The 27,207-nt window shown below is 38.0% G+C and overlaps 1 protein-coding gene across 13 annotated transcripts in view; it reads right to left on the minus strand.

The window, feature by feature from the left end:
- LOC126766083 (zinc finger protein 2) overlaps nucleotides 1–27,207 on the minus strand; it is a 366,591-nt gene that overhangs the window by 96,814 nt on the left and 242,570 nt on the right. For 7 of the 13 annotated variants that reach the window (XM_050483803.1, XM_050483807.1, XM_050483800.1 and 4 more), the window contains one exon: nucleotides 15,573–16,827. In XM_050483803.1, the coding sequence (XP_050339760.1) occupies nucleotides 15,573–16,827 (1,255 nt within the window). Of the gene's footprint in view, nucleotides 1–2,650; nucleotides 2,770–15,572; nucleotides 16,828–27,207 lie in introns of those variants that run through there. The other 6 variants (XR_007668702.1, XR_007668701.1, XR_007668700.1 and 3 more) reach the window with 5 other exon arrangements.

The raw sequence follows: 27,207 nt of genomic DNA on the forward strand, positions 1-27,207 counted from the left end.
GCTCGTTCCTGTTTTGGGTTGGAGTAAACGACTAAAGCGGAAAAATTATTCAAAATGATTATTGTCAACAATTATTCGAATTACATATCAAACTAAAATAATTGAAATTTAAGTAAAAAACAGGTTTAATTTGTTTTCACTTTTCACGTGTGAATTTTAATTAAAATAATGTGTAATTATGATTTAAACAGAAGTTAAGGCACGTCACAATATAACAAAATTAAGATGCTTGACTAACTTATACATACATACTATACATATATGTATGTATACACGCGTGTTAGAATATAATGCGAGGTGTTTATTCAAGAAAAAAACAAAAAAATATGAAACATAATTTCTTTTGTTAAACATTATTCTCAATTATATAAGTCTTTATGTTTATTTAAAGTTTAATGTATTCATTAAACGGTAAGGCTATTTTCGTTAATGTTATTTTGTTAAAGTTATATTCAACAATCAAATTTTAATTTTGTGTATATAGGACATTTTCCTCATAATTTATTATTGAAATTTCATGTTCGTTGCTAAAAACAATATATATATAATATACATATATGATTTTATAATAAAAAAACAACAAATTATATTTGCTTGTCTGATTGTATAAAAACATTTTTTAATTAATATTTACATATATGTACATATTTATTAGAGTTTTATAAGAAAGTAACAATAATAGGAACTTTGCGTAAAACTGAAATTTATATGGTATATCTACGTTAATTGATTTAATATAAATCAATTAAAACATTACCTTACCACTTACACGTATCTTTGAAAAAACATTTTCGCCAAAGAAATAAATAAAAACTTCTGGTGGACTTATGTTGTAAGTTAAAAATAAATTTAAGCGAAAAGTAAAACGATAAAAATTCTTATATCTATAGGAGGTCTTCTAAAGGGAAGAAGATATTTTACTGTATATAAAAATCAAAGGTTGTACAATTCCCAATTTTGGCTTTGTAAATGATAAAAAATATGCAGGGATGAGCATGTTTGTTGAACTATACATATGAAGATTTATGTCAATATATGGTATATTGGGTTATAACTATGTTCGTGTGGCTTGTCAAGTTGTTATTCCATTGTATATGTAAATATACCGAACATGCATTGGAAACAGTTGTTAAAGTCAATTTCCGGAATAGCTTTCAAGCGCCTTAGCTCGTAGCGATTCACGTTTAACGTCTTCATTTGACTCAAAATGGTTTCCTCGGAACGGTCGTTTTAGTTTGCTGAATAGCCAAAGCCACACGGAGCTAAATCAGACGAATACGTTGATTGCAGCACGATATTGTTTGAAGATCAGGCGAAAATCAAACGAAGAATCAATGTAATATGCAACGGAGTAAATATCTTTACCGATCGAATTGGTATAATCTGCATAAAGTATTAGTATATTGGAAGGAATAATGGATGAAAAAAACTTTAGTGGGCCACATTGAGGAGCAACTTGAAAATCGATGGCTACCTTTTTTCATTCTGATACCTATTTCGATTTCATTTGCTATTGGAAAAATCATGTAAATTCGTTCAATGTACAATGTACATATGTACATGAACTTTCTCGTTGTTTTCTTTTTTAAAACCCTTTCCTCTTTCAGGACTTAGGCCTTACTGCTGGCCAAAAACTTTAACCGTATTTTGTTAATAGGCCTTAGAATTGTTTTTAATAAAGTAAACAGTTAACAAAGTATGCTACCATTTTATTGATATTTGTTCCCAAACTAAATCTTTTATCAACGAATTTCATGGACCCTCTGGTGGCGCCATCTATATGTCGACTGGTGCGTAGAATCAGCTATCTTTATCGATTGTTCAGTGAGAATTTCATGACATTTCATCTATTGGAATTGAAGTTATTGCGTTTTAAGTGTCAGGATGTTTGTGTTATCGGTGTGAAAATGAGTTTCGAACAAAGAGCCAACATTAAATTTTGTTTTAAAATTGGAAAAACTTTTACCGAAACATTTCAATTGATGAACCAAGTTTATGGCGATGATTGCCAATCCCGTAGCAGAATGCACGAGTGGTTTCAACGTTTACAAAGTGGTCGTGAGGACATAAATGACGATCAACATGTGTTCCAATCAAAATCCGTGAACACCGGAACTTCAATCGAAACTGTGCGTGAATTCATCAAAAATCAGCCGAAATCATCATTGAAATTTATGGAAATGGAATTGAACATCTCCAAAATATCGATTTATCACATTTTAACTGAAAATTTGGGCTTATAAGTGGTGTGTGCACGGTTTGTTACGCACAAATTGACTGACGCCCAAAAGTTGCTCAGAATCCAACATTCGAAGGACATCATTAAACCAATTATTTGATCAAAAATCACATTTTAACCATTATCCACTCCCCGTATTCACCTGATATGGCACCGTGCGACTTCTTCCTTTTCGGCAAAATGCATTTGCCCATGAAAGGAAAGCGTTATGCCGACGTAGAGGCCATTCAAAAGGCTTGCACCGGCATACTGGCGGCCATACCGGCCATCGAGCGTAAAATACTCGTTCGACATGCTTTTGGACCATGCAAAAAACTGTATTGAAGCAGAAGGAGACTATTTTGAATAAAATAAATTGATTTTTCCGAAAAACCCATTTGTTCTGTTGTTTTGGTTTTTAAGTCCTTTTACCTGTTTACTTTGGAATGCACCTTGTATGTCATGTTCGAATGTTCATCGGTATGCCTTACCATGCCGAATGGTGTGACTGGAAGATTTGAGATAGTTTCACGTTGTCAAGACGATTCCTTCTGAAAAGAAAGTGAAGAAGAGCCGTTTGCATACTTTGCTAAGAGGAGTCGATCAAGGTAATTTGGCGAACAGGTTTGGAGATGGGTTTCCTAATTACAGCATACAAGATCACTCTACTGAGTAGATAACTTTGTTAGTAACAATTTGTTGCTAAATAACGGACATAATTTTGTCCTAAGCACCAAAGAAGTGAAAAGATTTTTTGGAGTTATGCCAGCTACCACCAGCAACATACAGCGAGGGGAAGAGTGTACTATAGATGACGATCTTCGTGTTTCAATGGTTGTAAACTTGTTTAACTCATTCAGAGCAATTCTGGCCAATGGCGAGCTCTTCACGAAACATTAAATACATTAAATACTTTGAGCGATGTCCATCAAAACAGTTTATAATAAGAAAACTGGTTTGAGTTGGATATCGGAATTGGGCAGCAATAACTGTAGATACATATTGTTTGAGTTTTGACGAGTATTGTGGTAAGTCTGTAGATATTACTAAAGATCCGCTTGGTGAACGAGTAGTTAAGTCTTAACTAGAAAAATTACTTATAGTGCCAAAGGAACATATTGTATATTTTGATAATTTTCTCCAAACTACCACATGCAATGCAATCCAAAACTATTGGGTTACAGAGCTGCTTTTGCAAAAACAAAAATAAACTAAGTGCGATGCTTAATTTGCCACTCTAAGTGCTGCTGGCGAAGTGAGTCGTGCACAAAAACACTTTGCATTGAACGCAAGTGCTTTGTTTAATTTCATACTCAAATTGCCCATTGTTCTCAAAAATCAAACAGACAAATTTACGGTTTTTATCTTAACTTTTATACATCAATTAAGTAATAAATGACACTGAAATAATTTTCTTCCACAAGATTTGGGTTGTGTGTTAATGGGTTAAGTTAGAGCGCGAGAGATATGTAATACGAAGGATAAATGTTTTATTATATATACTTGTATTTACTGTGTATTTAACGTAACCCTACATTTAGAATATGTACATATATAGTTAATTAAAATGTTGTTGTATTACCAATGCAAATTCTAGTCGTTGACAATGGACTTCTGTAAAAGTCGTTGTTTTCTGGTCATAAATTAATTAACAAGTTTTTCACTAGATCTAAAATCTCGGCAATACAAAATAAAGTAACTCACATTGATAAAAAATTCAGTTTTGGTTAAACCTTGTTTATATCTGATAGCAGAAACTAAAATTTTTCATGCTGAGTTGCTAATAATGCATGAAAAAATAATTGAACTAACAATTAAATAGTTATTCTCTGGCTTTATGTTGCTACAGAGTATAATAGTTCGGTTCATCTAACGGTTATTTGTATCATCTAAAACCAATCGAGATGCATAAGGAGTTATATGTATATTAATGATCAGATAGTTAAATTCCGAGGGACAGTCTGTCTGTCCGTCCGTCTCTGCAAGCGATAACTACAGTAAAAATTTACATATCTTAATATAACCTGGTACACGTGTTCTTTGACAAATAGTGGATGAGTTCGTGCATGAGCGTAATGGGACTACTACCACGGCCAAAAACGCCATTAACCGAAAACTTATAAAATGCCATAACTAAGCTCAAAATTCAGATATAAACCTAGTTTCGTACACATGATCGCAATAGCAAGAAGCGTTTGGATACTGAATATTATAAATGGGGCGAGGCCTGTTCTCTAATGTTTATATCGCTTAAACCACTTAAGTTACAATAACAAATTTCGCTAAGGCCAATCCTATAATAACTCCTTCCGACCATGTGAAAAGTAATGAAATCGAGTAATAACCCCGCCTCTTTCCCATGAAACGGGTTTCTAAAAAACTACTAAAATCAATAATTAAATGCGGCAAAGACATTATATTTTACACCCAGAATGATAAAAGAGGGCTTTATAAAAGCCTAGTCAAAAGTGGACGATAGGCGTGGTAACGCCCACATTTAGGTGAAATAACATATTCTCGGATCTACTCGACCAATTTCAAACTATTTCGGTACTTGACGTTATACTAACTATTCCATGTTATATTGTGAAAATGAGCACAATCGGTTTACTCTTGTGTCAAAAATGTGTTGAATCGGGTAAATACTTCCCTTAGCGTGCATATACCAATTATAAAGAATTTCGAACTGTCAGATGACTTTATACTACATTTGTCGGCTGATATGGGAGTTATTTGAATAAAATTGAGAGAGCGTATTTTTCTAATATCAGTGTATTTTTGTATTTAAAATGGAGAAAATCACGTGAAAACTTGCCTTAGACTCCATATAACTGACAAACCTTATGAACCTGAGCCTTGATCCAGGCAAGTTGGAAGAGTATGAAATATTCGGCTAAACCCGAACTTAGCCCTTTCTTATATGTTTTGTTTTGAAAATTACATAGAATCTCTTTTTCGGGAGTAAACATTTTTTGAATTAAAACAAAACAAGAAACTATTAAGAAACGGCACAATAGACCTTAGGCCGCGGTGCAAACCTCAATTATTTATCTTTATAATTAAGAATAAAAAAAGTAAAGGGTTTAGAATTAACATTTTTCATGTTTGCTTACTTCGTGTTATACAACTATTTATTTCAACTAGAGTTCATAACGAGCCATCATCTTCAAAATTTTTCACATTTAAACGATTTATATTTTATTAATATACTATATATAGTATACTCTGATTGTGAGATCAAAAATTAAATTTTCAATTTATACTATTAAAGTAAATAATAAAACTTCAAATTCTCTATTCCAACATGTTGTGTATAAAAATATAATTTTTAATCCCAAAATTTTAGAAATAAAAAATGCTATATTCCGTATATAAAAAGTTTTTTTCGAGCTTTGAAATAAATTAGTGGGTTCGTCCTTATTAATTCTGCCACAAGTGTATCCATTTCGAGTTTTTATACTCTACAACTAGTTGCTACAGAGTATTACAGTTTTGTTTGAGATATTTTGATGAAACTTGGTATCCGAATTCCTCTGTACAAAAAAAAAAAATTGAGTTCGTAGATAGGCGTAATCGGATCACTTCCCCGCCCACAAATCGCTGTTAACCGAAAATATTTAAAGAGCCATAACTAAGCACTAAATTAAGATATAAAACTGTAATTTTATGCAGAGTATAGCAGTAGAAAAAGTGTGTGTGGCCCCGCCCTCTAACAAGTTTAATGCACATGCATATAAATCTCCTAAGCTACTTAAGCTACAATAACCAAATTTGTTGAGTACAAATCTTATAAGAACTTCTACCAAAGCGTAAAAATGGATGAAATCGGATGATAACTCCGCTCACCCCCATATAACGGTACTGTTAAAAACTACTAAAAGCGTGATAACTCAATAAGTAAATACGTCAAAGACATTAAATTTTACCACCGAGATGATGTGATGGGCGTGGCACCACCCACTTTTTTGGTGAAATCCCATATCTCGGAACCCGATATCGATTTCGACAAAATTTAGTACGTAACATTCTCCTTACATTCTTATATCACACTGTGAAATTGGGCGAAATCGAACTACAAGCACGCCTACTTCACATGTAGCCCAATTTTAAATTCCATTTGATTCGTTTAGTTTCCAGTACACAAATCAAGAAGGAATTAATATAACAGGATAAAGTTTTGCAGGAATAATGTCTTTAATATGTGCCACCTTTTGACCAAAAATTGTTGAGATCCAATAAAAACCGTTCAAGCCTCTAGGTACCGAATATTTAGACCCCAGTACATAAAGTTGACTTTTGATCAAAAGTGACATATATAACTGAAATTAAGGGATAATCCTTGTCTTATAATGGTATGTCTGTATGTCCAAAATAGGTTGAATCGGACCAGCACTTCCCTTAGCCCCCATATACCTAATACAAAAATTTTCGAACTTCGGGGTGACTTTGTACCGCATATCTCGGCCAATATGAGAGTTATCCCAATGAAAGTAAGAGACAGTGTTTTATTCATAACATTGTATCTTTGTGTCCAAAATAGATAAATTTGAGCGAAAACTTGGCCTAGCCCCTATTATCAGAATTTTCGAACATCCGGCTGACTTTACTTTATATGATTAGTTTATGTAACAAACCTTATTTATCTGTCAGTATAGGAGTTGTATATAGTATATATGTACATATGTATATGTAGGACGAAGAAATGCTACCGTGCGGACTGGACGTTTTTGATACACGACAACACTTACTGAACGACAGTGACGCAAACGGAATAATACCAATAACGGACCCTTCACTTGGATAACGGATGTCAACGCAGAAAGTTGAATAAAACACCAATTATATTGTACAAAGAGAATTAGTCTAGTCTTTTTTATTTCCACAAATCGGACTTAGTTGGTCATTTGTTTTCCACAAATTTAGGGCTCAAACGATATTCTACAGGCAGTTAGGGTGCGCTGCGACAGCAAACTTGAAGGCAGCAGCATTCGGCACCAGATCGAGACTCCCGTAGACAGTACAGTGGAACAGCGAAACAAATCTAAGTTTTTGAAGCGGTTTTTGGAGGTGCATAAAAACCATAAGCTGGAAGTACAGGTGGAGTACAGTTTTAGTATATTTGGGTTTTGATAGAAGTGCAGAAGCGTAGCAAGCAAGCAGCAAGGTTACGGTACGTATACAACAAACAAGTTGCAGTTGGTCCGTATTGTCAAACGATATATCCAGCGAAACGGTTTCGCTGCAATAGCGCAGCAGAAACAGCGGTCAATAAATTGCAGTAAATTCGTATTGCGAAAAAGCAGTCTATGGTTGCGCCGCAACAGCGCAGCAGAATCGGCAACAAATAGGTTGCGGTTGGTCGTGTTTTCGAACGAGAGGTGTATGGAAACGGTTGCGCCGAAACAGCGCAGCAGATTTCGCAACACATTACTTGGAGATAGTTTATGTTGTCAAGCGAAATATTCAACGAAACGCAATTGCGCAGCAGAAACAGTCAATACGGCAGCACAAGTACATAAGCGTAAAAGACAACGTTTATTACGCATTACTAACAAGTTGGCAACGAACGGATTGCAGCCGATTTTATTGACGAACGGAAGAACAACAACAGCGCAGCAGAGTCCTGCGCGAAGCGGTGAAGAAGTGTGTTTGCGACGGCAGCGAATGTTCATCGTCAGCAACAAAGTTCGAACGGCTGGTTTGACTGAGGAAGTTCCTGATTCAACGAGGATTACAGGTTACATTCATATTAAATTAAAAGAGTTAAAAGAAAAGCTAATAGAGGGAGGTCTACCGACAAATGGACGTAAGAAGGAATTACGAGACTGACTTCTGACCCACTACGGTCGTCTTACCGATGACGATGAAAGCGAGAGTGAGGTCGAATCAGTGAAGCTGCTTTGTGAAAGTGCGTTGGGTAAAGGTCCGGTGCCACCCACAGTTCCGCATTTCACATTTAGAGAAACTGAGGAAAGTTTGTCGTTATTTATGAGTAAAGACGGGCAGGAAGTAAATCAATGGGCAGAATCTTTTGAAGAAAATGCACATTTAGGGGCTGGTCGGAAATTCATAAATTTATGTATGCAAAACAGCTTCTCAGAGGAGCAGCTGGGGCAATTATTCGAAGCCAAACCCGAAGGATGGAGTCATGTGTAGAAGTTCACGCAAGTGAGGAAAGTTCTCTGATCGCCATTCACTTGGGAGTGGCCAGAAACGATTCTTTTACACATGGCTCAAGCAGCTCACTACTTCCGGTCTTTGAACAAGCATCATCTGGGTAGCCTAAGAACATCCGTTCGAAGGCGAGCTAAAGTGAGAAGGCGAAACATCCCCTACATAGGGTTGTGCGCTGGGTTTGGGACCCGCCACGTAAAAAACAATACCAATGAAAAACCAACAGCAGCCTCGGATGAGAGACCCCCCTTTTGATGACGACCATGGCAAACGAAATAAGGACTACGATATAAAGGCATGCACCTGGAATGTCCGGACCCTTAATTGGGAAGGTGCAGCTGCCCAGCTGGTTGATGTCTTCGCAAAAATAAAGGCTGACATCACCGCCGTCCAAGAAATGCGATGGACGGGACAAGGACAGAGACGAGTAGGTCCTTGTGACATTTACTACAGTGGCAATATAAAGGAGCGCAAGTTTGGTGTAGGATTCGTGGTGGGAGAGAGACTCCGTCGCCGAGTACTATCGTTCACTTCGGTGAATGAACGTCTAGCCATAATCGGCATCAAAGCGAGGTTCTTCAACATATCGCTGATTTGCGCCCACGCCCCGACGGAAGAGAAGGACGATGTGACCAAAGATGCCTTCTATAAGCGTTTGGAGCGCGCTTATGAGAGCTGCCCCCGCCACGATGTCAAAATCGTGCTTGGCGACTTTAACGCCAGGGTGGTCAAAGAAGGTATCTTCGGCACTACGGTCGGTAAATTCGGCCTCCACGACGAAACATCCCCAAATGGGTTGAGGCTGATTGACTTCGCCGGGGCCCGAAATATAGTTATCTGCAGTACTAGATTCAAGCGTAAGAAGATTCATCAAGCTACCTGGCTGTCTCCGGATCGAAAAACTACCAACCAGATCGATCATGTTGTGATAGACGGAATACACGTCTCCAGTGTTTTAGATATGCGTGCGCTCCGAGGTCCTAACATCGACTCAGACCACTGTCTTGTTGCAGCCAAGATTCGCATCCGCTTATGTGCAGCAAAAAAACGCACGCCAACAAACACATGGAAGGCTCGACGTCGAGAAGCTGCAATCACAACAGACAGCCGAACGATTTTCTACTCGGCTTGCACTCCTGCCCTCTGAGAGCACTCGTCAACAACTCGGTATAATAGAACTGTGGGACGGCATTTCAAATTCCTTACGTACAGCTGCAACCGAAGCCATTGGTTTTCGGAAAGTGCAAAAGAACAGCTGGTACGACGAGGAGTGCCGTGTCGCAGCGGAGAGAAAACAGGCTTCCTACCTCGCAACGTTACGATCAACCACAACACGTGCGGGATGGGATAGATACCGAGAGTTGAAGAGGGAAGCGAGACGCATTTTCGGACAGAAAAAGAGAGAAGCCGAAATGCGTGAGTATGAAGAGCTTGATAAGCTGGCTGACAGGGGTAATGCTCGAAAATTCTACGAAAAAATGCGGCGGCTTACAGAAGGTTTCAAGACCCGAGCACACTCTTGTAGAACCCCCAAAGGTGATCTAGTGACCGATGCCCAGAGCATACTTAAATTATGGAGGGAACACTTCTCCAGCCTGCTGAATGGCAGTGAACGCACAACGCCAGGAGAAGGCGAACCCCCAATCGATGACGATGGAGCAGACGTTGAAGAAGTTCGAATAGCAATTACCAGTCTGAAGAACAACAAAGCGGCGGGGGCCGATGGATTGTCGGCCGAGCTAATCAAACACGGCGGCGAAGAACTGATAAGGATCATGCATCAGCTTCTTTGTAAAATATGGTCGAACGAAAGCATGCCAAACGATTGGAATTTAAGTGTGCTATGCCCAATCCATAAATAAGGAGACCCCACAATCTGCGCCAACTACCGTGGGATTAGCCTCCTCAACATCGCATATAAGGTTCTATCGAGCGTATTGAATGAAAGATTAAAACCCACCGTCAACAAACTGATTGGTCCTTATCAGTGTGGCTTCAGACCTGGAAAATCAACAACCGACCAGATATTCACCATCCGCCAAATCTTGGAAAAGGCCCGTGAAAGGAGAATCGACACACACCACCAATCTTCGTCGATTTCAAAGCTACTTTCGACAGCACGAAAAGGAGCTGCCTTTATGCCGCGATGTCTGAATTTGGTGTCCCCGCAAAACTAATACGGCTGTGTAAAGTGACGTTGAGTAACACCAAAAGCTCCGTCAAGATCGGGAAGGACCTCTCCGAGCCGTTCGATACCGAACGAGGTTTCATACAAGGCAACTCCCTATTGTGCGACTTCTTCAACCTACCTCTATAGAAAATAGTCTGTGCTGCAGAACTAAATAGAGAAGGTACCATCTTCTATAAGAGTGTAAGCTGCTGGTGTATGCCGATGATATTGATATCATCAGCCTCAACACCCGCGCCGTTAGTTCTGCTTTTTCCAGGCTGGACAAGGAAGCACAGAAAATGGGTCTGGCAGTGAACGAGGGCAAAACGAAACATCTCCTGTCATCAAACAAACAGTCGTCGCACTCGCAACTTGGCTCTCACGTCACTGTTGACAGTCATAACTTTGAAGTTGTAGATAATTTCGTCTATTTAGGAATCAGCATTAACACTACAAACAATGTCAGCCTGGAAATCCAACGCAGGATTGCTCTTGCCAACAGGTGCTACTTCGGACTGAGTAGGCAATTGAAAAGTAAAGTCCTCTCTCGACGAACAAAAGCTAAACTCTATAAGTCGCTCATAATTCCCGTCCTGCTATATGGTGCAGAGGCTTGGGCGATGACAGCAACCGATGAGTCGACGTTACGAGTTTTCGAGAGAAAAATTCTGCGAAAGATTTATGGTCCTTTGCGCATTGGCCACGGCGAATATCGCATTCGATGGAACGACGAGCTATACGAGATATACGACGGCATTGACATAGTTCAGCGAAAGACAGCGGCTACGCTGGCTAGGTCATGTTGACCGGATGGATGAAAACACTCCAGCTCTGAAAGTATTCGACGCAGTACCCGCCGGGGGAAGCAGATGAAAAGGAAGACCTCCACTCCGTTGGAAGGACCAAGTGGAGAAGGACCTGGCTTCGCTTGGAATATCCAATTGGCGCCACGTAGCGAAAAGAAGAAACGACTGGCGCTGTTGTTAACTCGGCTATAATCGCGTAAGCGGTGTCTACGCCAATTAAGAAGAAGAAGAGAAACCCGGTACTCGTGATTGGATATATTTAAAACACGCTTTAATAGATGAATTCGAAATATCATTTTTATCAGCTGAGACACATAGACTTTTAAGGAAACGTCAAAAGAGACAAAACAAAACATTTATTGAATTTTTATATGCCTTAATGGAAATAGGGAAGCGGGTAAAACTGGAGGAAGCTAGCGTAATAGAATATTTCATACTAGGTATTCCCGATTCAAAATTGAAAAAACGGGTTTATACCTAACAAGGAGTATAAGGGAATTAAAAGAGCAAATAAAAATTTATGATAAAGTTAAATATAAACTAAAGGTCAAAGTTGCAAATGGAGTCAATGTCAACGAAGATAGAAAGGAAAGTATTCAACGTTCAATTGTAAACCGCACATGTTTCAAATGTGGCGAAACTTCGCATATAGCAAAGATTTGTACAAACCAACAAATTATATATTACAAGTGCAACAAAGTCGGCCATAAACGCAACGTATGTCCGACGGTTCAAACGAAAAGTGAAAGAGATAATTTGAATACAAGTACCGAAGTAATCTTCAAACCTTTAGAGGCCGATTTTGGACTAAACTTTAAAATGTTAAAGGTAGGGAACGTAATTTTTCCTTCGTTGGTTGATACGGGCAGTCGATACAATTCGAAGTAATTTTCAGTCTTTAGAGGCCGATTTTGGACTAAAGTTAAAAATGGTAAAGTTAGGGAACGTAATTTTCCTTCGTTTGTTGATACAGGCAGTCGATTGTGTTTGATCAGAGTAGATATAGTCGAAAAACTTAATCTTAAAGTAAAACCAAACAAAGATAAACGAGTGCTGGGCGACATCGGTAATTCAGAAGTGGTCACGTTAGGTAGCTTCGAAACCAGAGCTAAAGTAGCTGATATTGAGATAAATATCATATTTCATATTGTCAACAATGGGGATCTTCAATATCCGGCATTAATAGGACGTTCAATTTTGGGTCAAATCGATTTAATAGTAAACGTGGAGAGCGATAGGTTTCTAATGAAGGATAAATAAGATACTTGTCAGGCGAAAAACAAAAAGTATAATGACAAAATTGCAGAAGTGGCAGAAATAGCAGCTTTACGTACGATTTGTGTAGATGAACAGGAGCCGGAGCCAATGTAGGATTTGTCACATCTCAATAAGGGAAAAATGTTAGAAGTGGAAAAGCTGATTGTTCTATATGAGCCAAAGAGAATAAAATTTTCCGCGGTGAAAATTAAAATTATTTTAAAGTGATGGCTAGATGTTCAGGAATATAAAGTTTTTACCACATTAGATTTGGCTAACGGATTTTTGCATGTTCCTGTCGAAGAAAGTTCCAGAAACAATACATCGTTCGTAATACTGAAAAGTCAATTTGAATATAAATTTGTGCCGTTTGGCACAAATGCAATAACGGAAGTTCATACAGATGCATCAAAGCATGGGTATGGCGCGGTAATGTTGCAAAAGAGGGCAGAGGATGAAGCATATCATCCAGTGCAATTCGTGTGCCAGAAAACAAGTTCAACGGAAAAGTACTATCATTCTTACGAACTTAAGTGCTCGCCATCGTCAACGCAATAAAGAAATGGAGAGCGTATTTATTAGGTCTGGAATTCAAATTTGTAATGTCATTTGCTATGACATTAAGGAAGAAGAATATTCCGCCACGAGTAGCTAGATGGGCAAAGTTTTTGCAAGAATTTAATTATGCTGTACAACATCAGGAAAAAATGAAGCATGCCGATGCTTTAAGTAGATTAGCGTGTATGTTAGTAGACGAATCGTTACATCACAGATTAAAAGAGGCACAAGAAAAGATGAATGGGCGCGGGTAATTCGCAAAATACTGAAAAACAGTTCTTACGGAGACTTTTTTATCTCTCGTGATATATTGTACAAAGATCCGGCAAAGGAACTAATTGTGGTACCAAAACAAATGGAGAATCATTTTAATAGCACATAAGTAAGGGAATTTTTCAATTAAAAAACTTGTAATTGTGTAGGAAAATACTACTACATTCCAGGACTCAAGGAAAAAGTCAGAAATATAATTAGGAGTTGTGTCGAATGTTTAACAATGAACACAAAGTGTGGTAAATTGGAAGGACTTCTGTCGCCAATTGAGAAAGAAGATTATCCTTTAGGGACATTTCACATAGATCATGTGGGCCCAATGGCAACGACCGGGAAACAGTACAAATATATCGTAGTTGTAATCGACGCCTTTACAAAATTTGTGTGGCTCTACCCAATAAAATATACAAGCGCGGAGGTGGTTATAGAAAGGCTTTCGAAGCAAATTGACTTTTTCGGCAACCTGCGTAGAAATATATCTGATAGGGGATCAGCGTTCACTTCACAAGCTTTTAAAAGTTATTACGATAATAATAGTATTCGACATGTACTCATTACGACGGGGGTGCTAAGAGGAAACGGACAAGTGGAACGAATACATAAGGTAGTAATACCAATGTTAGCTAAGTTATCTCATCCGAATAGCTCACAGTGGTACAAGTATGTCGGGAACGTTCGGCAATTTATAAATAATTCTCCAAATCAAAGTACAAAACATGCCCCATTTAAGAATTTAATAGGTTGCGACATGCGGGTAAAAGAAGAGCTAGCCTTATACGAAATTTTAGAGAATGAAGCAGTTAGGGAGTTAAACGATGGACGTGATAAGTTACGCGAAATAGCTAAAGAAAACATACAGAAAATTTAAGAAGAAAATAGGAAGTCATTTAATAGGAAACGTAAAAAGGCAATTGAATATAACATAAATGATTTGGTTGCAATCAGACGGATACAATTTTGAAACGGAATGACGTTACGACTTAATTTTTAGGGCCATACAAAGTAACTAAACGACCGAAACCCGATCGATATGAAGTAGAAAGGGTGGGAAATAATGAGGGACCTAAGACAACATCGACTGCTGTGGACTATTTGAAAAAGTGGTAACGTTATTCGAGGCGAATAAGTAGTCAGGAATGTCCGAGTCGTAGGACGAAAAAATGCGACCGTGCGGACTGAATGTTTTTGATACACGACAACACTCACTGAACGAAAGGGACGCGAATGGAATAAAACCAATAACGGACACTTTACTTGGATAACGGACCGCAACGCAGAAAGTTGAATAAAGCACCAAATTATATTGTGCAATGGAAATTTGTCTAGTCTTTTTTATTTCGACCAATCGGACTTAATTGGTGATTCATTTTCCACATATATATATAAAATTGCTTAGATTTCGATCCTCAAGCTGTCGTTTTACACCTGAAAGTATTTCCCTGACTTTGATTCTTACAAGTTGCAAGAGTATAAAATGTTCGGTTGCACCCGAACTTAGCCCTTTTTTGCTTGTTGGATGATATATTGTTTTGCATTATACTTGACGATATACCATACATTTTTCGAAATGACAATCAGAGCATCGATCTTTTTTAAATCTTTTCGTAGTAAGGTGGCCACTATTAGGATTGCATGAAAGTTAAATTATATCTTTTGTTGAATATTATTGCCAACTATTAACGTAAACTACCCGATTTTTCAGGACTCAGTCAATAATATATTCAGTTCAAAGAAATAATGACAAAATATAAGAATTACGGAATAAATCAGTAGATACAATTTTATGGAGATACGGATCGTATGAAAACTGGCATTTGAACTTTTTTTGAAACTAGATAAAGAGAGGGTTTAATAAACGATATTCGCTACGAATTGTCAATAGCATATACCTACCATATGGTAAGCGTAAAGAGTATTGTGATGCGAAATTATATGATAGTTAGTCAATTGAGAGCTCGTGAAATTGTCATACTTTTACTCAGTTAGAGATATATAAATTGTTCGATAAACATCATTTACCGTTTACACACAATATTTTTATACATATTTAGTGTATATATATATTATATCAGGACTTAACCGCACTGCTTTTCCGCATGGGTTTCATGAAACTCACCAGTTATTTGATTACAATTGAATATTTGCTGAATAATATATTTTTCATGTGCATTAGTTAATTGCGTATGCGTTGTACTGGTTGTTAATGTACAAGATGTGCTGCTACTGTTTGCTGTTATTCTTTCATTTCTAGTTGATGGGTTTTGTTTGGTCTCATTATTATCATTTAGATCTAGTGCATTCCCATCACTACTATCCTTGTATTCGCCTATATACGTATCTTCATCGTCAGTAATACTGGTTACCTGCGATATGTTTGAAGAAAAAAAATTATTTTTGCTGCTGCTGCGTTCGCTATCGTTAATATTATATTGCGTTTTCATTACTTTGTTATTGACTATGTTGTTAAGGTCATTGTAATGCTTATAATCTTGAGCTTCGACATGTTGACCACAATTTTTATTTCCGTTACTGCTTTTATTATCAGTGTTGTCAATATTCTCGGCACTGAAAGTCAAATTAATAATTTTATAGCTTTCTGGTCTTTTATTATTTTCTTCTGAAGTCTGTTTAGTTATCTGTGGTTGTAGCCCTTTGCATCGATTGTAACTCATGTCCTTTGTTGTTAGTCCCTTGCTTTCATTATTAATATTGCCACGTTCATACCATTCCATTAATTCGCTGTTTTGGTTATTGGATGTATAATCGATGGCCCGTTTCTTTGCATTTTGTAGTTTAAGTTCCTTATATATTCTCGTAAATGTGCCAAGTCTATCGCTACCGGCAATATCATTATCCATATGCGCCTTTAAATTACTATCATGAGTACTGTTAAAATCAGCTTCGTCACTCGTGACATATTTTCTTTCTTTTAAATCGGAGTTAGTATTTGGCTTGTCAGTTGCATTTTGCTTATTCCCATATTCTACGTTGTCATCAGTTCCTGCAGTTGAGAAGATTTTAGAATCGATATTAAGTTTGACCTCAACAGCGGTTTTCTCCAATAATTTTTTTACTTTACATATGTGCTCAATAGATAAGGCATGTTGCTGAATGTTTACTTGAGACAGTTGGGATAAATTACATCCGCCCAATTCCATTCCAGTGTTGGTGTTATTACTAATATTAGAGTCAGGTAAAAAGTTCGCGTCCTTGCTGCCGTGTCTTCTAATGGATTTCAATGCATTTTTTTGAAACAGTCCATAATCTCGGTTATTTTGCGAAGCGTCCTCGTAGTTACTGTCATCGGATATAGCGGTAAAGCGTTGATTGCGTGATTTTTTATCTTTGGCACGTGAGTTTTGGAACCAAACCTGTTAAATAGAGAAATATGAGGATATGTCATTGGAAATTCAACTCGTAAATTTGTACAAGCATTATTGTTTTTAATGTGTTTGTGTAATGTTACTTGATTGGCATTAAATTTTGGATTTAAAATTTAGATATTGAATAATGAATTAAGATAAAAAGTGGACATTTTCGGTTAAAAGAAAACCCTTAAAATAGCATCCCCCGAATTCCGGGTTAAAAGAGATATGAGGGGAACTATTGTTTCTTTGTCGCATCCTATTTCACAAACCACAAATATCGAATAGAAGCTACCTCATTTGAATACATACTTTAGCGTTGTTCTGAACCGGTAATTAAATATCTTACCAGTTAAGAAAATGATTGTCTATAACTCACATAAACTCGCCTTCTTTCATAGGGTGGGTTAATAAATAAAAAATGTTCATTTAATAAGTTGTAGATTTGTATTCCTTACACATTATGGATGGATGGAGTCATGTGTAAAAGTGCACGCAAGTGAGGAAAGTTCTCTGATCGCCATTCACTTGGGAGTGGCCAGAAACGATTCTTTCACATATGGTCCAAGCAGCTCACGACTTCCGGTCTTTGACCAAGTATCCTCAGGGTAGGCTAAAAACATTCATTTGAAGGCGAACTTGGTGAGAAGGCGAAACATCCCCTCTGCAGGGTTGTGCGCTGGGTTTGGGACTCGCAAAGTAAAAAACACTTCCAATGAAAACTAATCGACAGCCTCGGATGGGAGATCCCTTTTGATGACGACCATGGCAAATGAATTAAGGATTACGATTTTGGGGCATGCACCTGGAATGTCCGGTCTCTTAATTGGGAAGGTGCCGCTGCCCAGCTGGTTGATGTCCTCGTGAAAATAAGGGCTGACATCACCGCCGTCCAAAAAATGCGATGGATGGGAAAAGGACTGAGACGAGTAGGTCCTTGTGGCATTTACTACAGTGACCATATAAAGGAGCGCAAATTCGGTGTGGCATTCGTGGTGCGTGAAGAAAGCCTTATATGAGCGCTTGGAGCGCACCTATGAGAGCTGCCCCGCAACGATATCAAAATCGTGCTTGGTAACTTTACCGCCAGGGTGGGCAAGGAAGGTATCTCTGGCACTACGGTCGATAAATTCAGCCTCCACGACGAAATATTCCCAAATGGGTTGAGGCTGATCGACTTTGCCGGTGCCCGGTTATCTTTGGTACTAGATTCCAGCAAAAGAAAATACATCAAGCTACCTGCCTGTCTCCGGATCGAAAAGCCACCTACCAGGTCGATCATGTTGTGATAGACGGAAGACACGTCTCCAGTGTTCTAGACGTGCGTACGCTCTAGAGATGGCAAATATTTCAGTACCTGTGATTTTGTCACTGCTACTTAAAAATCACTGGTCACAGCTGTGACAAGTTTCCTAAGTAGCAGTGACTGGAATTAACGAACACATGGGAAACTTCAACAAAGTAGCAGTCATAGTATCACATGAAAAATTGCGACTGTGACAAAGTAGCATTCACAGTGTAACATAAAAAATTGCGACTGTGACAAAATAGCATTCACAGTGAAATATGAAACATTGCGACTGTTTCAAAATAGCATTTACAGTGTAACATGAAAAATTGCGGCTTTGATGAATTCATATTCATTAAAGCTATGAATTCTCTTCAATTATAGGTAAGTAAAAATTGGTTCACATATAAAATAAGTTAATTTAGCTTTAAACGGGTAATACTTATGTACAAACTAAATTGATTATATAAACCGCAATGGGGTAGTAAAGCCAATTATAAAACTTTTAATCCTAAAATTGCATCAATTTTATATACATATATATTGGTACTGTAAATATAAGAAACGAAATATTTTTAAAAGTATGTTTTCGTTTACTTTAAATAGTTTCTATTAAGAATCCTTATATGGAAAAAAACCTTCAGAGATTATATCTATTGTGACTTAAAAAATGTGCTTCTTAAAAATTAACGGATCATTTACATTCATTTTTGTACGAAACGGTTACAAATCATTCTGCATATACTTAGTAAAAATTAAAGATGTCTGTATCAAAAAATATCATATAAAACGTCAACATCAAATTTAAAAAACATATGGAACGGATAATTTTGTAGTTATATCAAATTGGTATTGTGAAAATGCTTTTGCAGTCGGAAATTACGCCAGCGCCGCTAAATGCGCCTGTTACTTTTGAAGAGGATATTCCATCAACTTCGACTGAATTACCAAAGCCTTTAACACAAACTAAGCTTTTAAATGTCGCGCGGCTAAAATCAAAAAGTGAAATTACAAGCAAATTATTGCAGCTCTTTAGGGTGGATTTGCAACCTTTCTCCATAGTTGAGGACAAAGGTTTTCGTGAATTTGTAACAGCCCTAAGTCCATCTTATGACATTCCTAACAGACGTGTGATTTCAAAATCAATGATTCCTGCATTGTATGAGGAATGTAAAAATAAGGTGCAAGAAATGATTAGGAGGGAAAAGTTTTGCATCACCACTGATTGTTGGACATCGCGCAACACGTCTAGTTTCATTGTTGTAACGGCACATAATGTCTCCGAAAATTTTGAACTAATGTCAGTACTTTTATCGTCATCCCAACTAAAGCAAAATCATACAGCTGAAAACTTAAGTGAGGCGATACAACAAATCGTAAGTGATTGGAAAATTAACGAAAAAATATTGCTAGCTGTTTCGGATAATGCTAGTAACATAAAAAGTGTCATAATCAATAAGTTAGGTTGGAAGCATTTTGGATGTATGGCTCTCACAATTAATTTAATTGTAAAAGAAGGATAGCGCGTTCCTGAAATAGAACAAGTAACTGATAAAGTTAAAGTAATAGTTGCTCACTTCAAGAAAAGTACTTGAGCGAATGAGGCGTTTGAAAATTAGCAGCGCAACAGCGGTAAAGAGCCTCTAAAATTAATTCAACAAGTTGAAACGAGGTGGAACTCCACACTGGCAATGTTGGAGCGTTTTTCGGAGTTGGAGAAAGTGGTGAAATGTACCTTGGTAATTATAAACAAAAATTTTCCTATATTAACCAGCGACGAGTGGGCGACTGTTGCTGCTTTGTGCAAAATTTGCAAACCATTTAAAGATGCTACAGTAAGCATTAGTGGTGCAACATATTGCACAGGTTCGCTGGTAATACCAATCGCAAATGGTCTATTCGATGTGTATAGACACTTGCGAACTGAAATATTTTCAAACACCATACAAAAAGTGATTGAAATTTTTTTAAATGGAATTAGGCAACGTTTTAGCAGTTTACAATACAGCAATACAACTTTTCTCGACCCCAGATTCAAATTAGTGGCGTTGACTGATGAATCGGCATCACAACGGCACAAAAGCCATTATTGAAATTCAGCGCTAGTAGTTGCGACCCATTTCATTGGTGGCTTGAAAATAAATACAGATACCCTAAAATGGCAGAATTAGCAAATAAGTATTTATGTGTTTTAGTCTCCTCCGTTCCTTGCGAGAGAATTTTTTCCAAAGCGGGGCAAATTGTAGGTGATCGTCGGGCAAAACTAAGCGAAAGGAATACTGGAATATTGTTGTTTTTGAATACAAATGGAAAATATTTATAAACATAATATTTTGGCCTTCTTTTCCATTTAATGTAATTATTTTTAACACTACTTAATTTTATCTTTTATGTATATATTTTATATTTGCTGATTTTCTAAAAATGAATTTACTATTTTAACTTCAGTTTATTCTAATAAATATGTACATTGCACGTAAATGAAAAAAGGAAACAATTTTGCTCTACTTTATTGGCTTTGTCTGGCACAATTTTATTACAGTCACAGTTTAAAATCACTGCTACTACAAAGTCACAGTCACAAGTCGCAGTGTTCCTTAAAAGTCACAACATCGCCCATCACTAGTACGCTCCGAGGTCCTAATATTGACTTGGGCCACTATCTTGTTGCACCCGCCTCTGTGCAGCAAAAAGTGCACATCAACAAACACAAGGAAGGTTCGAAGTTGAGAAGCTGCAATCACAACAGATACTCCTGCCTCTGATAGCACTCGTCAACAACTCGGTATAAGGGAACCGTGGGACGGCATTTCAAATTCCCTACGTACAGCTGCAACCGAAGCCATTGGTTTTCGGAAAGTGCAAAAGAACAGCTGGTACGAAGAGGAAAGCCGTGTCGCAGTGGAGAGAAAACAAGCTTCCTACCTCGCAACGTTACGATCGACCACAACACGTGCGGGATGGGATAGGTACCGAGAGTTGAAGAGGGAAGCGAGACGCATTTGCAGACAGGAGAAGAAAGAGGCCGAAGTGCGTGAGCGCGAAGAGCTTGATAAGCTGGCCGACAGGGGTAATGCTCGAAAAATCTACAAAAAGATGCGGCGGCTAACTGAAGGTTTCATGATCGAAGCATGCTCTTGTAGAATCCCCAAAGGTGATCTAGTCACCGATGCCCAGAGCATATTTAAATTATGAAGGGAACACTTCTCCAGCCTGCTAAATGGCAGTGAACGTACAACGCCGGGAGAAAGCGAACCCGATTCCCCAATCTATGACGATGGAGCAGATGTTCCATTGCCCGACCATGATGAAGTTCGAATAGCAATTACCCGCCTGAAGAACAACATAGCGGCGGGGGCCGATGCATTGCCGGCCGAGCTATTCAAACACGGCAACGAAGAACTGATAAGGAGCATGCATCAGCTTCGTTGTAAAATATGGTCGAACGAAAGCATGCCCAACGATTGGAATTTAAGTGTGATCTGGCCAATCCACAAAAAGGGAGACCCCACAATCTGCGCCAATTACCGTGGGATAAGCCACCTCAACATCGCATACAAGGTTCTATCGAGCGTATTGTATGAAAGATTTAAGCCCACCGTCAACAAACTGATTGGACCTTATCAATGTGGCTTTAGACCTGGTAAATCAACAACCGACCAGATATTCACCATGCGCCAAATTTTGGAAAAGACTCGTGAAAGGAGAATCGACACACACCACCTTTTCGTCGATTTCAAAGCTGCTTTCGACAGCACGAAAAGGAGCACCTTTATGCCGCGATGTCTGAATTTGGTATCCCCGTAAAACTAATATGGCTGTGTAAATTGACGGTGAGCAAGACCAAAAGCTCCGTCAGGATCGGGAAGGACCTCTCCGAGCCGTTCGATACCAAACGAGGTTTCAGTAAAGGAGCTGGAGAAAATAATTCGAGCTGCAGAACTTAATCGAGCAGGTAAAATCTTTAATAAGATTTTTTTTTGATGTACAGCTGCTGGCGTATGCCGATGATATTGATATCATCGGCCTCAACACCCGCGCCGGTAGTTCTGCTTTCTCCACACTGGACAAGGAAGCAAAGCAAATGGGTCTGGCAGGGAATGAGGGTAAGACGAAATATCTCCTGTCATCAAACAAACAGTCGTCGCACTCGCGACTTGGCTCTCACGTCACTGTTAACGGTCATACTTTTGAAGTCGTAAATAATTTCGTCTATCTTGGAACCAGTGTAAATACCACCAACAATATCAGCCTGGAAATCCAACGCAGGATTGCTTTTGCCAACAGGTGCTACTTCGGTCTGACTAGGCAATTGAGAAGTAAAGTCCTCTCTCGACGAACAAAAACCAAACTCTGTAAGTCACTCATAATTCCCGTCCTGTTATATGGTGCAGAGGCTTGGAAGATGTAAGTGGTGTCTGCACCAGTAAAGAAGAAGAAGAGCATTTGAGCATGTGGAGTACTGATATCTAATATTTTACGGTCAAATATTATACTAATTTGGAGGCAATATTCGTTTTATTGAAAATTGAAGATTTAAGGTCCTAGATACATTGGTCTCGGCTAATATGATATAATCAAGAGATGTATTCCATTGGCGAGATCAAGTAAATAAACCCTAAGCATCACTTGGTGACACATTGCAAAACAGAAATGACTAGTTATTCGTTGTGAACAAGGCCAAAATCGCCTATGTTGTTTCAAACAGAGAACAAAAGCAACACAACCATTGGTATGGTATTTACTGTTCAATACCTAATTCTAGTCCGCAACATTTTATACTAATTTCTCTAATGTTACTTATTTTGTGTTAGCGCAATTTCATCACGTCACTAGATTTTATTCGAGTTGTAACAAAAGATGTCCTGTTTGAAGACTACTAAGTATGTTGAAGAAATAAATACCTTTACTTCATTCATGGCTGGTCACACACGGCAATAACAGTTCGAAAAACTCAAATATTCACATTTTTTACAAAAACACTTTTCCAACTGGCATGACTACCGGTAAGGAAATTTCATAACAGGTAGTACACCAAGCACTTACACAAACATAAGCATAACATATGTATATCCATATCCATATTAATATTATAAATGCGAAAGTAACTCTGTCTGTCTGTTACTCTTTCATGCCTAAACGGCTGAACGGATTTTGATGAAATTTGGTGTGGTGACTGATGATAACCTAGAAATGGTCATAGGCTATAAATAATCACGCTATCGTTCTTAGGGGGTAGGCAGTAGGCAGATAACTAAATTGAGTTAGTGATTTTTAGTCGTTTTTGTTGGGACTTTTGCTCTTTCACGTCTAAACGGCTGAACGGATTTTGATGAAATTTAGTAAGGTAATAGATGGTTACCTAAAAACGGATATAAGATCAAAATGATCACGTCATCGTACTTAGAGGGTAGGAAGTAGGCAGAAAACTGAATTGAATTAGTGATTTTTTTATGGTTTTTGCTGGGAGTTTTGCTCTATCATGCCTAAACGGCTGAACCGATTTTGATGAAATTTAGTTAGCAGATAGATAGTACTTAATTACATTTTAATTATTAGGTAGTTGAGGTAGCTGTTAGATGTAGGTATTTTCTTAACCAATCATTCATATCTCGCTTTCTTTGCAGTCGCCTTCATTTGTTAATTCTCAGTTCATGTGCATGTTGACATGTATGCAGCATATTGTTTATGCTACATGGTATGGAATTGTTTTCAAGTGCACATGTTGCGTGACCTTGGGTTTGTTTTAATGTGAGTACATTTACAAACAGTTGTTAAAATGTATTCTAAGAACCCATGGGTTATCATATGTAAACATTTTATCCTTAGTAATGCTTGTGTTATTGTTTGTTGAATGCTATTGTTTTGCATGACAATGCATTTTAAGGGGTCCCGGTGGTCTAGAACGCTCAAATTAAGGGTGTTTTCTGAATTTTTTTTTAAGGTTTAAAAAAAGAGCAATCAATTTAAAATTTTTACAGTTTATTTATACACTTATGAAAAGTACAAAAATGTTTCTTTCTTAAATAAAAAAAATTTTAACAATATTAAAAATGGCGTCCAAAAAAGCTATCTTAAATAATTACTCCCGGTGCCGTTATTTTGACTCTTCTGAACATCTGAAACATAAAAACCAAATAAATTATTACTCAGTAGGAGTGCAGCTATCGCTGGTAATACAACCAAAAAATAAAATTGAAAATTAAAAAAATTTCGCGCTTTTGAAGTTCAGATTCTGAAAACAGCTATTTTTGGTAGTAGGTGATCGTAGCCCCCGCGATAGATGTTGATCTTATAAACACCATATTAAAATTTCAAGTGATTCGGAAGGACAGTTTTTTTTATCAACGGCACGCCGAAAAAAGTAGTTTTGAGATACCGCGCGCTACCTGCTAAAACGGCTATAGAAGCTAAAATAATGTGAATATCCTTCCATAAATTTTACAGTATATTCTTAAAGGACTATACTTTCCAACCAACCAAAAAAAAAATCGATTTTTTGAAAATTCTAGACCACCGGGACCCCTTAAGTATGTGTCTGTTTATGTATTTGCTTTGTACTGTCTCAGCATTGGTGCAGATAAGCCTGTTGAATTTATTTGAACATAGTTTTTTAGGTTCAATACGTTATTGATTGATTTAGATATATAGGCAGAGCTCGAACTGCAAAAGTTGCTAGAAGCAAAGAATCTGAAGAGCAGCCTCAGACGCGTCAGATGTTAGATTCTCAGCGCCACGCATCTCAAAGGGCCTCTGAGACGTTTACGCAGGCTCAGGCCCGTCAGACCCTGGATGCTGAACGCCACGCATCTCAAAGAGCTTCTGAGACAGTGGAAAAGACTCAGACACGTCGAGTTTTAGATGCCGAACGTCACAGGTTTCATGCATGGATTTTTATGCCTATAACATGATGTTACGAGAAAACAACTTTAACATTTTTCAAAGATGCAAGCAACTGGCCAATCAGTTTTACGTTGACATGTACGTTAAAGTTGAAAGCGAGAGGTTACGGTACATATCGTTAAATTAAACTAAACTAAGAGCAGAGAATTACATCCATCTTCAAGACGCTGTGGCAAATTACGCCAATTTAAATCCAAATGATCATTTTACCGTCTTCATTTGTAAATAGCCCGCGGTACTTACACGAATATACTCAGGACGCGTTTGTTTATGTGCGTACACATGGTCGCCCTCACTTATTCGTCACCTTTACTTGCAACCCAGCCTGGCCCGAAATAGTCAATGAGTTGATGCCGGGGCAAAGCGCAATAGATAGACATGATGTAGTCGCAAGAGTTCTTAAACTAAAAGTTAAAAAACTAATGGATGTGATTAATAAAGGCCGAGTGTTCGGAGAAGCGCGCTGCTTTATGTACTCTGTCGAATGGCAGAAAAGTGGACTGCCACATGTCCATATATTATTGTGGTTGAAAGATAAGTTACGACCCGATCAAATAGATAACATAATCAGCGCTGAAATTCCGGATCCTAACATTGACAAGACTCTCCATGACATTATTGTAAAAAATATGATTCACGGTCCATGCGGACCCGAAAATCCACAGAGCCCATGCATGAAAGACGGAAAATGCACAAAAAAATTTCCTCACAAGTTAGTGAAAGAGGATACCCGCAGTATCGTAGAAGAGCGCCAGCAGACGGAGGTCGAACAGCAACCGTGAAACTCCGAAATGGTAGCGACGTTACGGTTGATAATAGTTGGGTAGTCCCCTATTCACCACTTTTATCAAAAATGTTTAACGCCCACATAAATGTTGAGGCATGCGGTTCAGTATATATATCAAGTTTTTTTCAATTTTAGAAATACTGATCTTGCGAATCCCGTAGATGAGGTACAAACTTAGCAGCAACGAAGCCGTGTGGCGTCTGTTAGGATTTCCGTTGCACGAAAGGCATCCCACCGTGATACATCTCAGCGTGCATTTAGAAAATGGTGAACGCGTTTATTTTAATGAACACAATTTCCACGAACAAATAACTACTCCGCCAAAAATCACTCCCACTGCTTTTTTATCTTTGTATCAGAGATCAGATTGCAAAAACTCTTCATTATGTCGAGGTGCCGAGGTATTATACTTGGGATGCAAGTAGGAAAACTTGGAAACGTCGCATTCAAGGTACTTCTGTTCAGGATTGGCCTGGCGTCAAATCTGGAGATGCTTTTGGACGAGTTTATACAGTTCATATTAATAACATGGAATGTTTTTGTCTACGGATGCTTTTACACCACGAGCGCGGACCTACCTCTTTCAATGATCTAAAAAAATATAACACACAAGATTATTCTACATTTCGAGAGGCATGTGAGGCAAGAGGATTACTGGAGAATGATAACCATTGGGATGTGACACTGGAAGAAGCTGCTTAATGTAGATCAGCAGGCAAGATGAGAGAGCTATTTGCTGTATTAGTAGCGATATGTGGTCTTTCAAATCCTCAACAATTGTCACGTACAGTGATTTAATTTACAATGAGGATCTGACAAAAATGGAAGACCAGATTAAAACAATTTTTGGAAATGATTTATCAGATTATGGAATGAACAGACCATAGAGAACCTAGGAAATCAGTAGCGATTTAATACGGGAACTAGATTACGATACTGCTTCCTTACAACAACAATTAACAGAGTCTGTTCCACGTTTGAACCCAGAACAGAGGTTAGTATTTGACAATGTTGTCAAAAAAATCGAAGATGGCGAAGGTGGTTTGTTATTTGCCAGTCTGTAATATAAGTAAAAACAGCGAGCGTGGACGTATGTTGCATCAATGTAAATTATTAGTTTGGGATGAGTGTACCATGTCCCACAAAAGAGCAATTGGAGCTCCAGATCGGACTTTGAAAAACATCAAGAGTAATCTAAATATAATAGGGGGATGGTGGTACTTTTAGCGGGCGATTTTAGGCAGACTTTGCCGGTTATCACTAAAGGCACCCCTGCAGATGAAATAAATGCGTGTTTAAAAGCGTCAACGTTATGGGTGCACGTAACAACGTTTAGTCTGTCTACAAATATGAGAGTGCAACTACACAATGATGTACAATCTGGACAATATGCTGCTGCTCTTCTTAA

Source organism: Bactrocera neohumeralis, unplaced genomic scaffold, assembly GCF_024586455.1.
Source record: "Bactrocera neohumeralis isolate Rockhampton unplaced genomic scaffold, APGP_CSIRO_Bneo_wtdbg2-racon-allhic-juicebox.fasta_v2 cluster11, whole genome shotgun sequence".
Lineage (NCBI taxonomy): Eukaryota > Metazoa > Arthropoda > Insecta > Diptera > Tephritidae > Bactrocera > Bactrocera neohumeralis.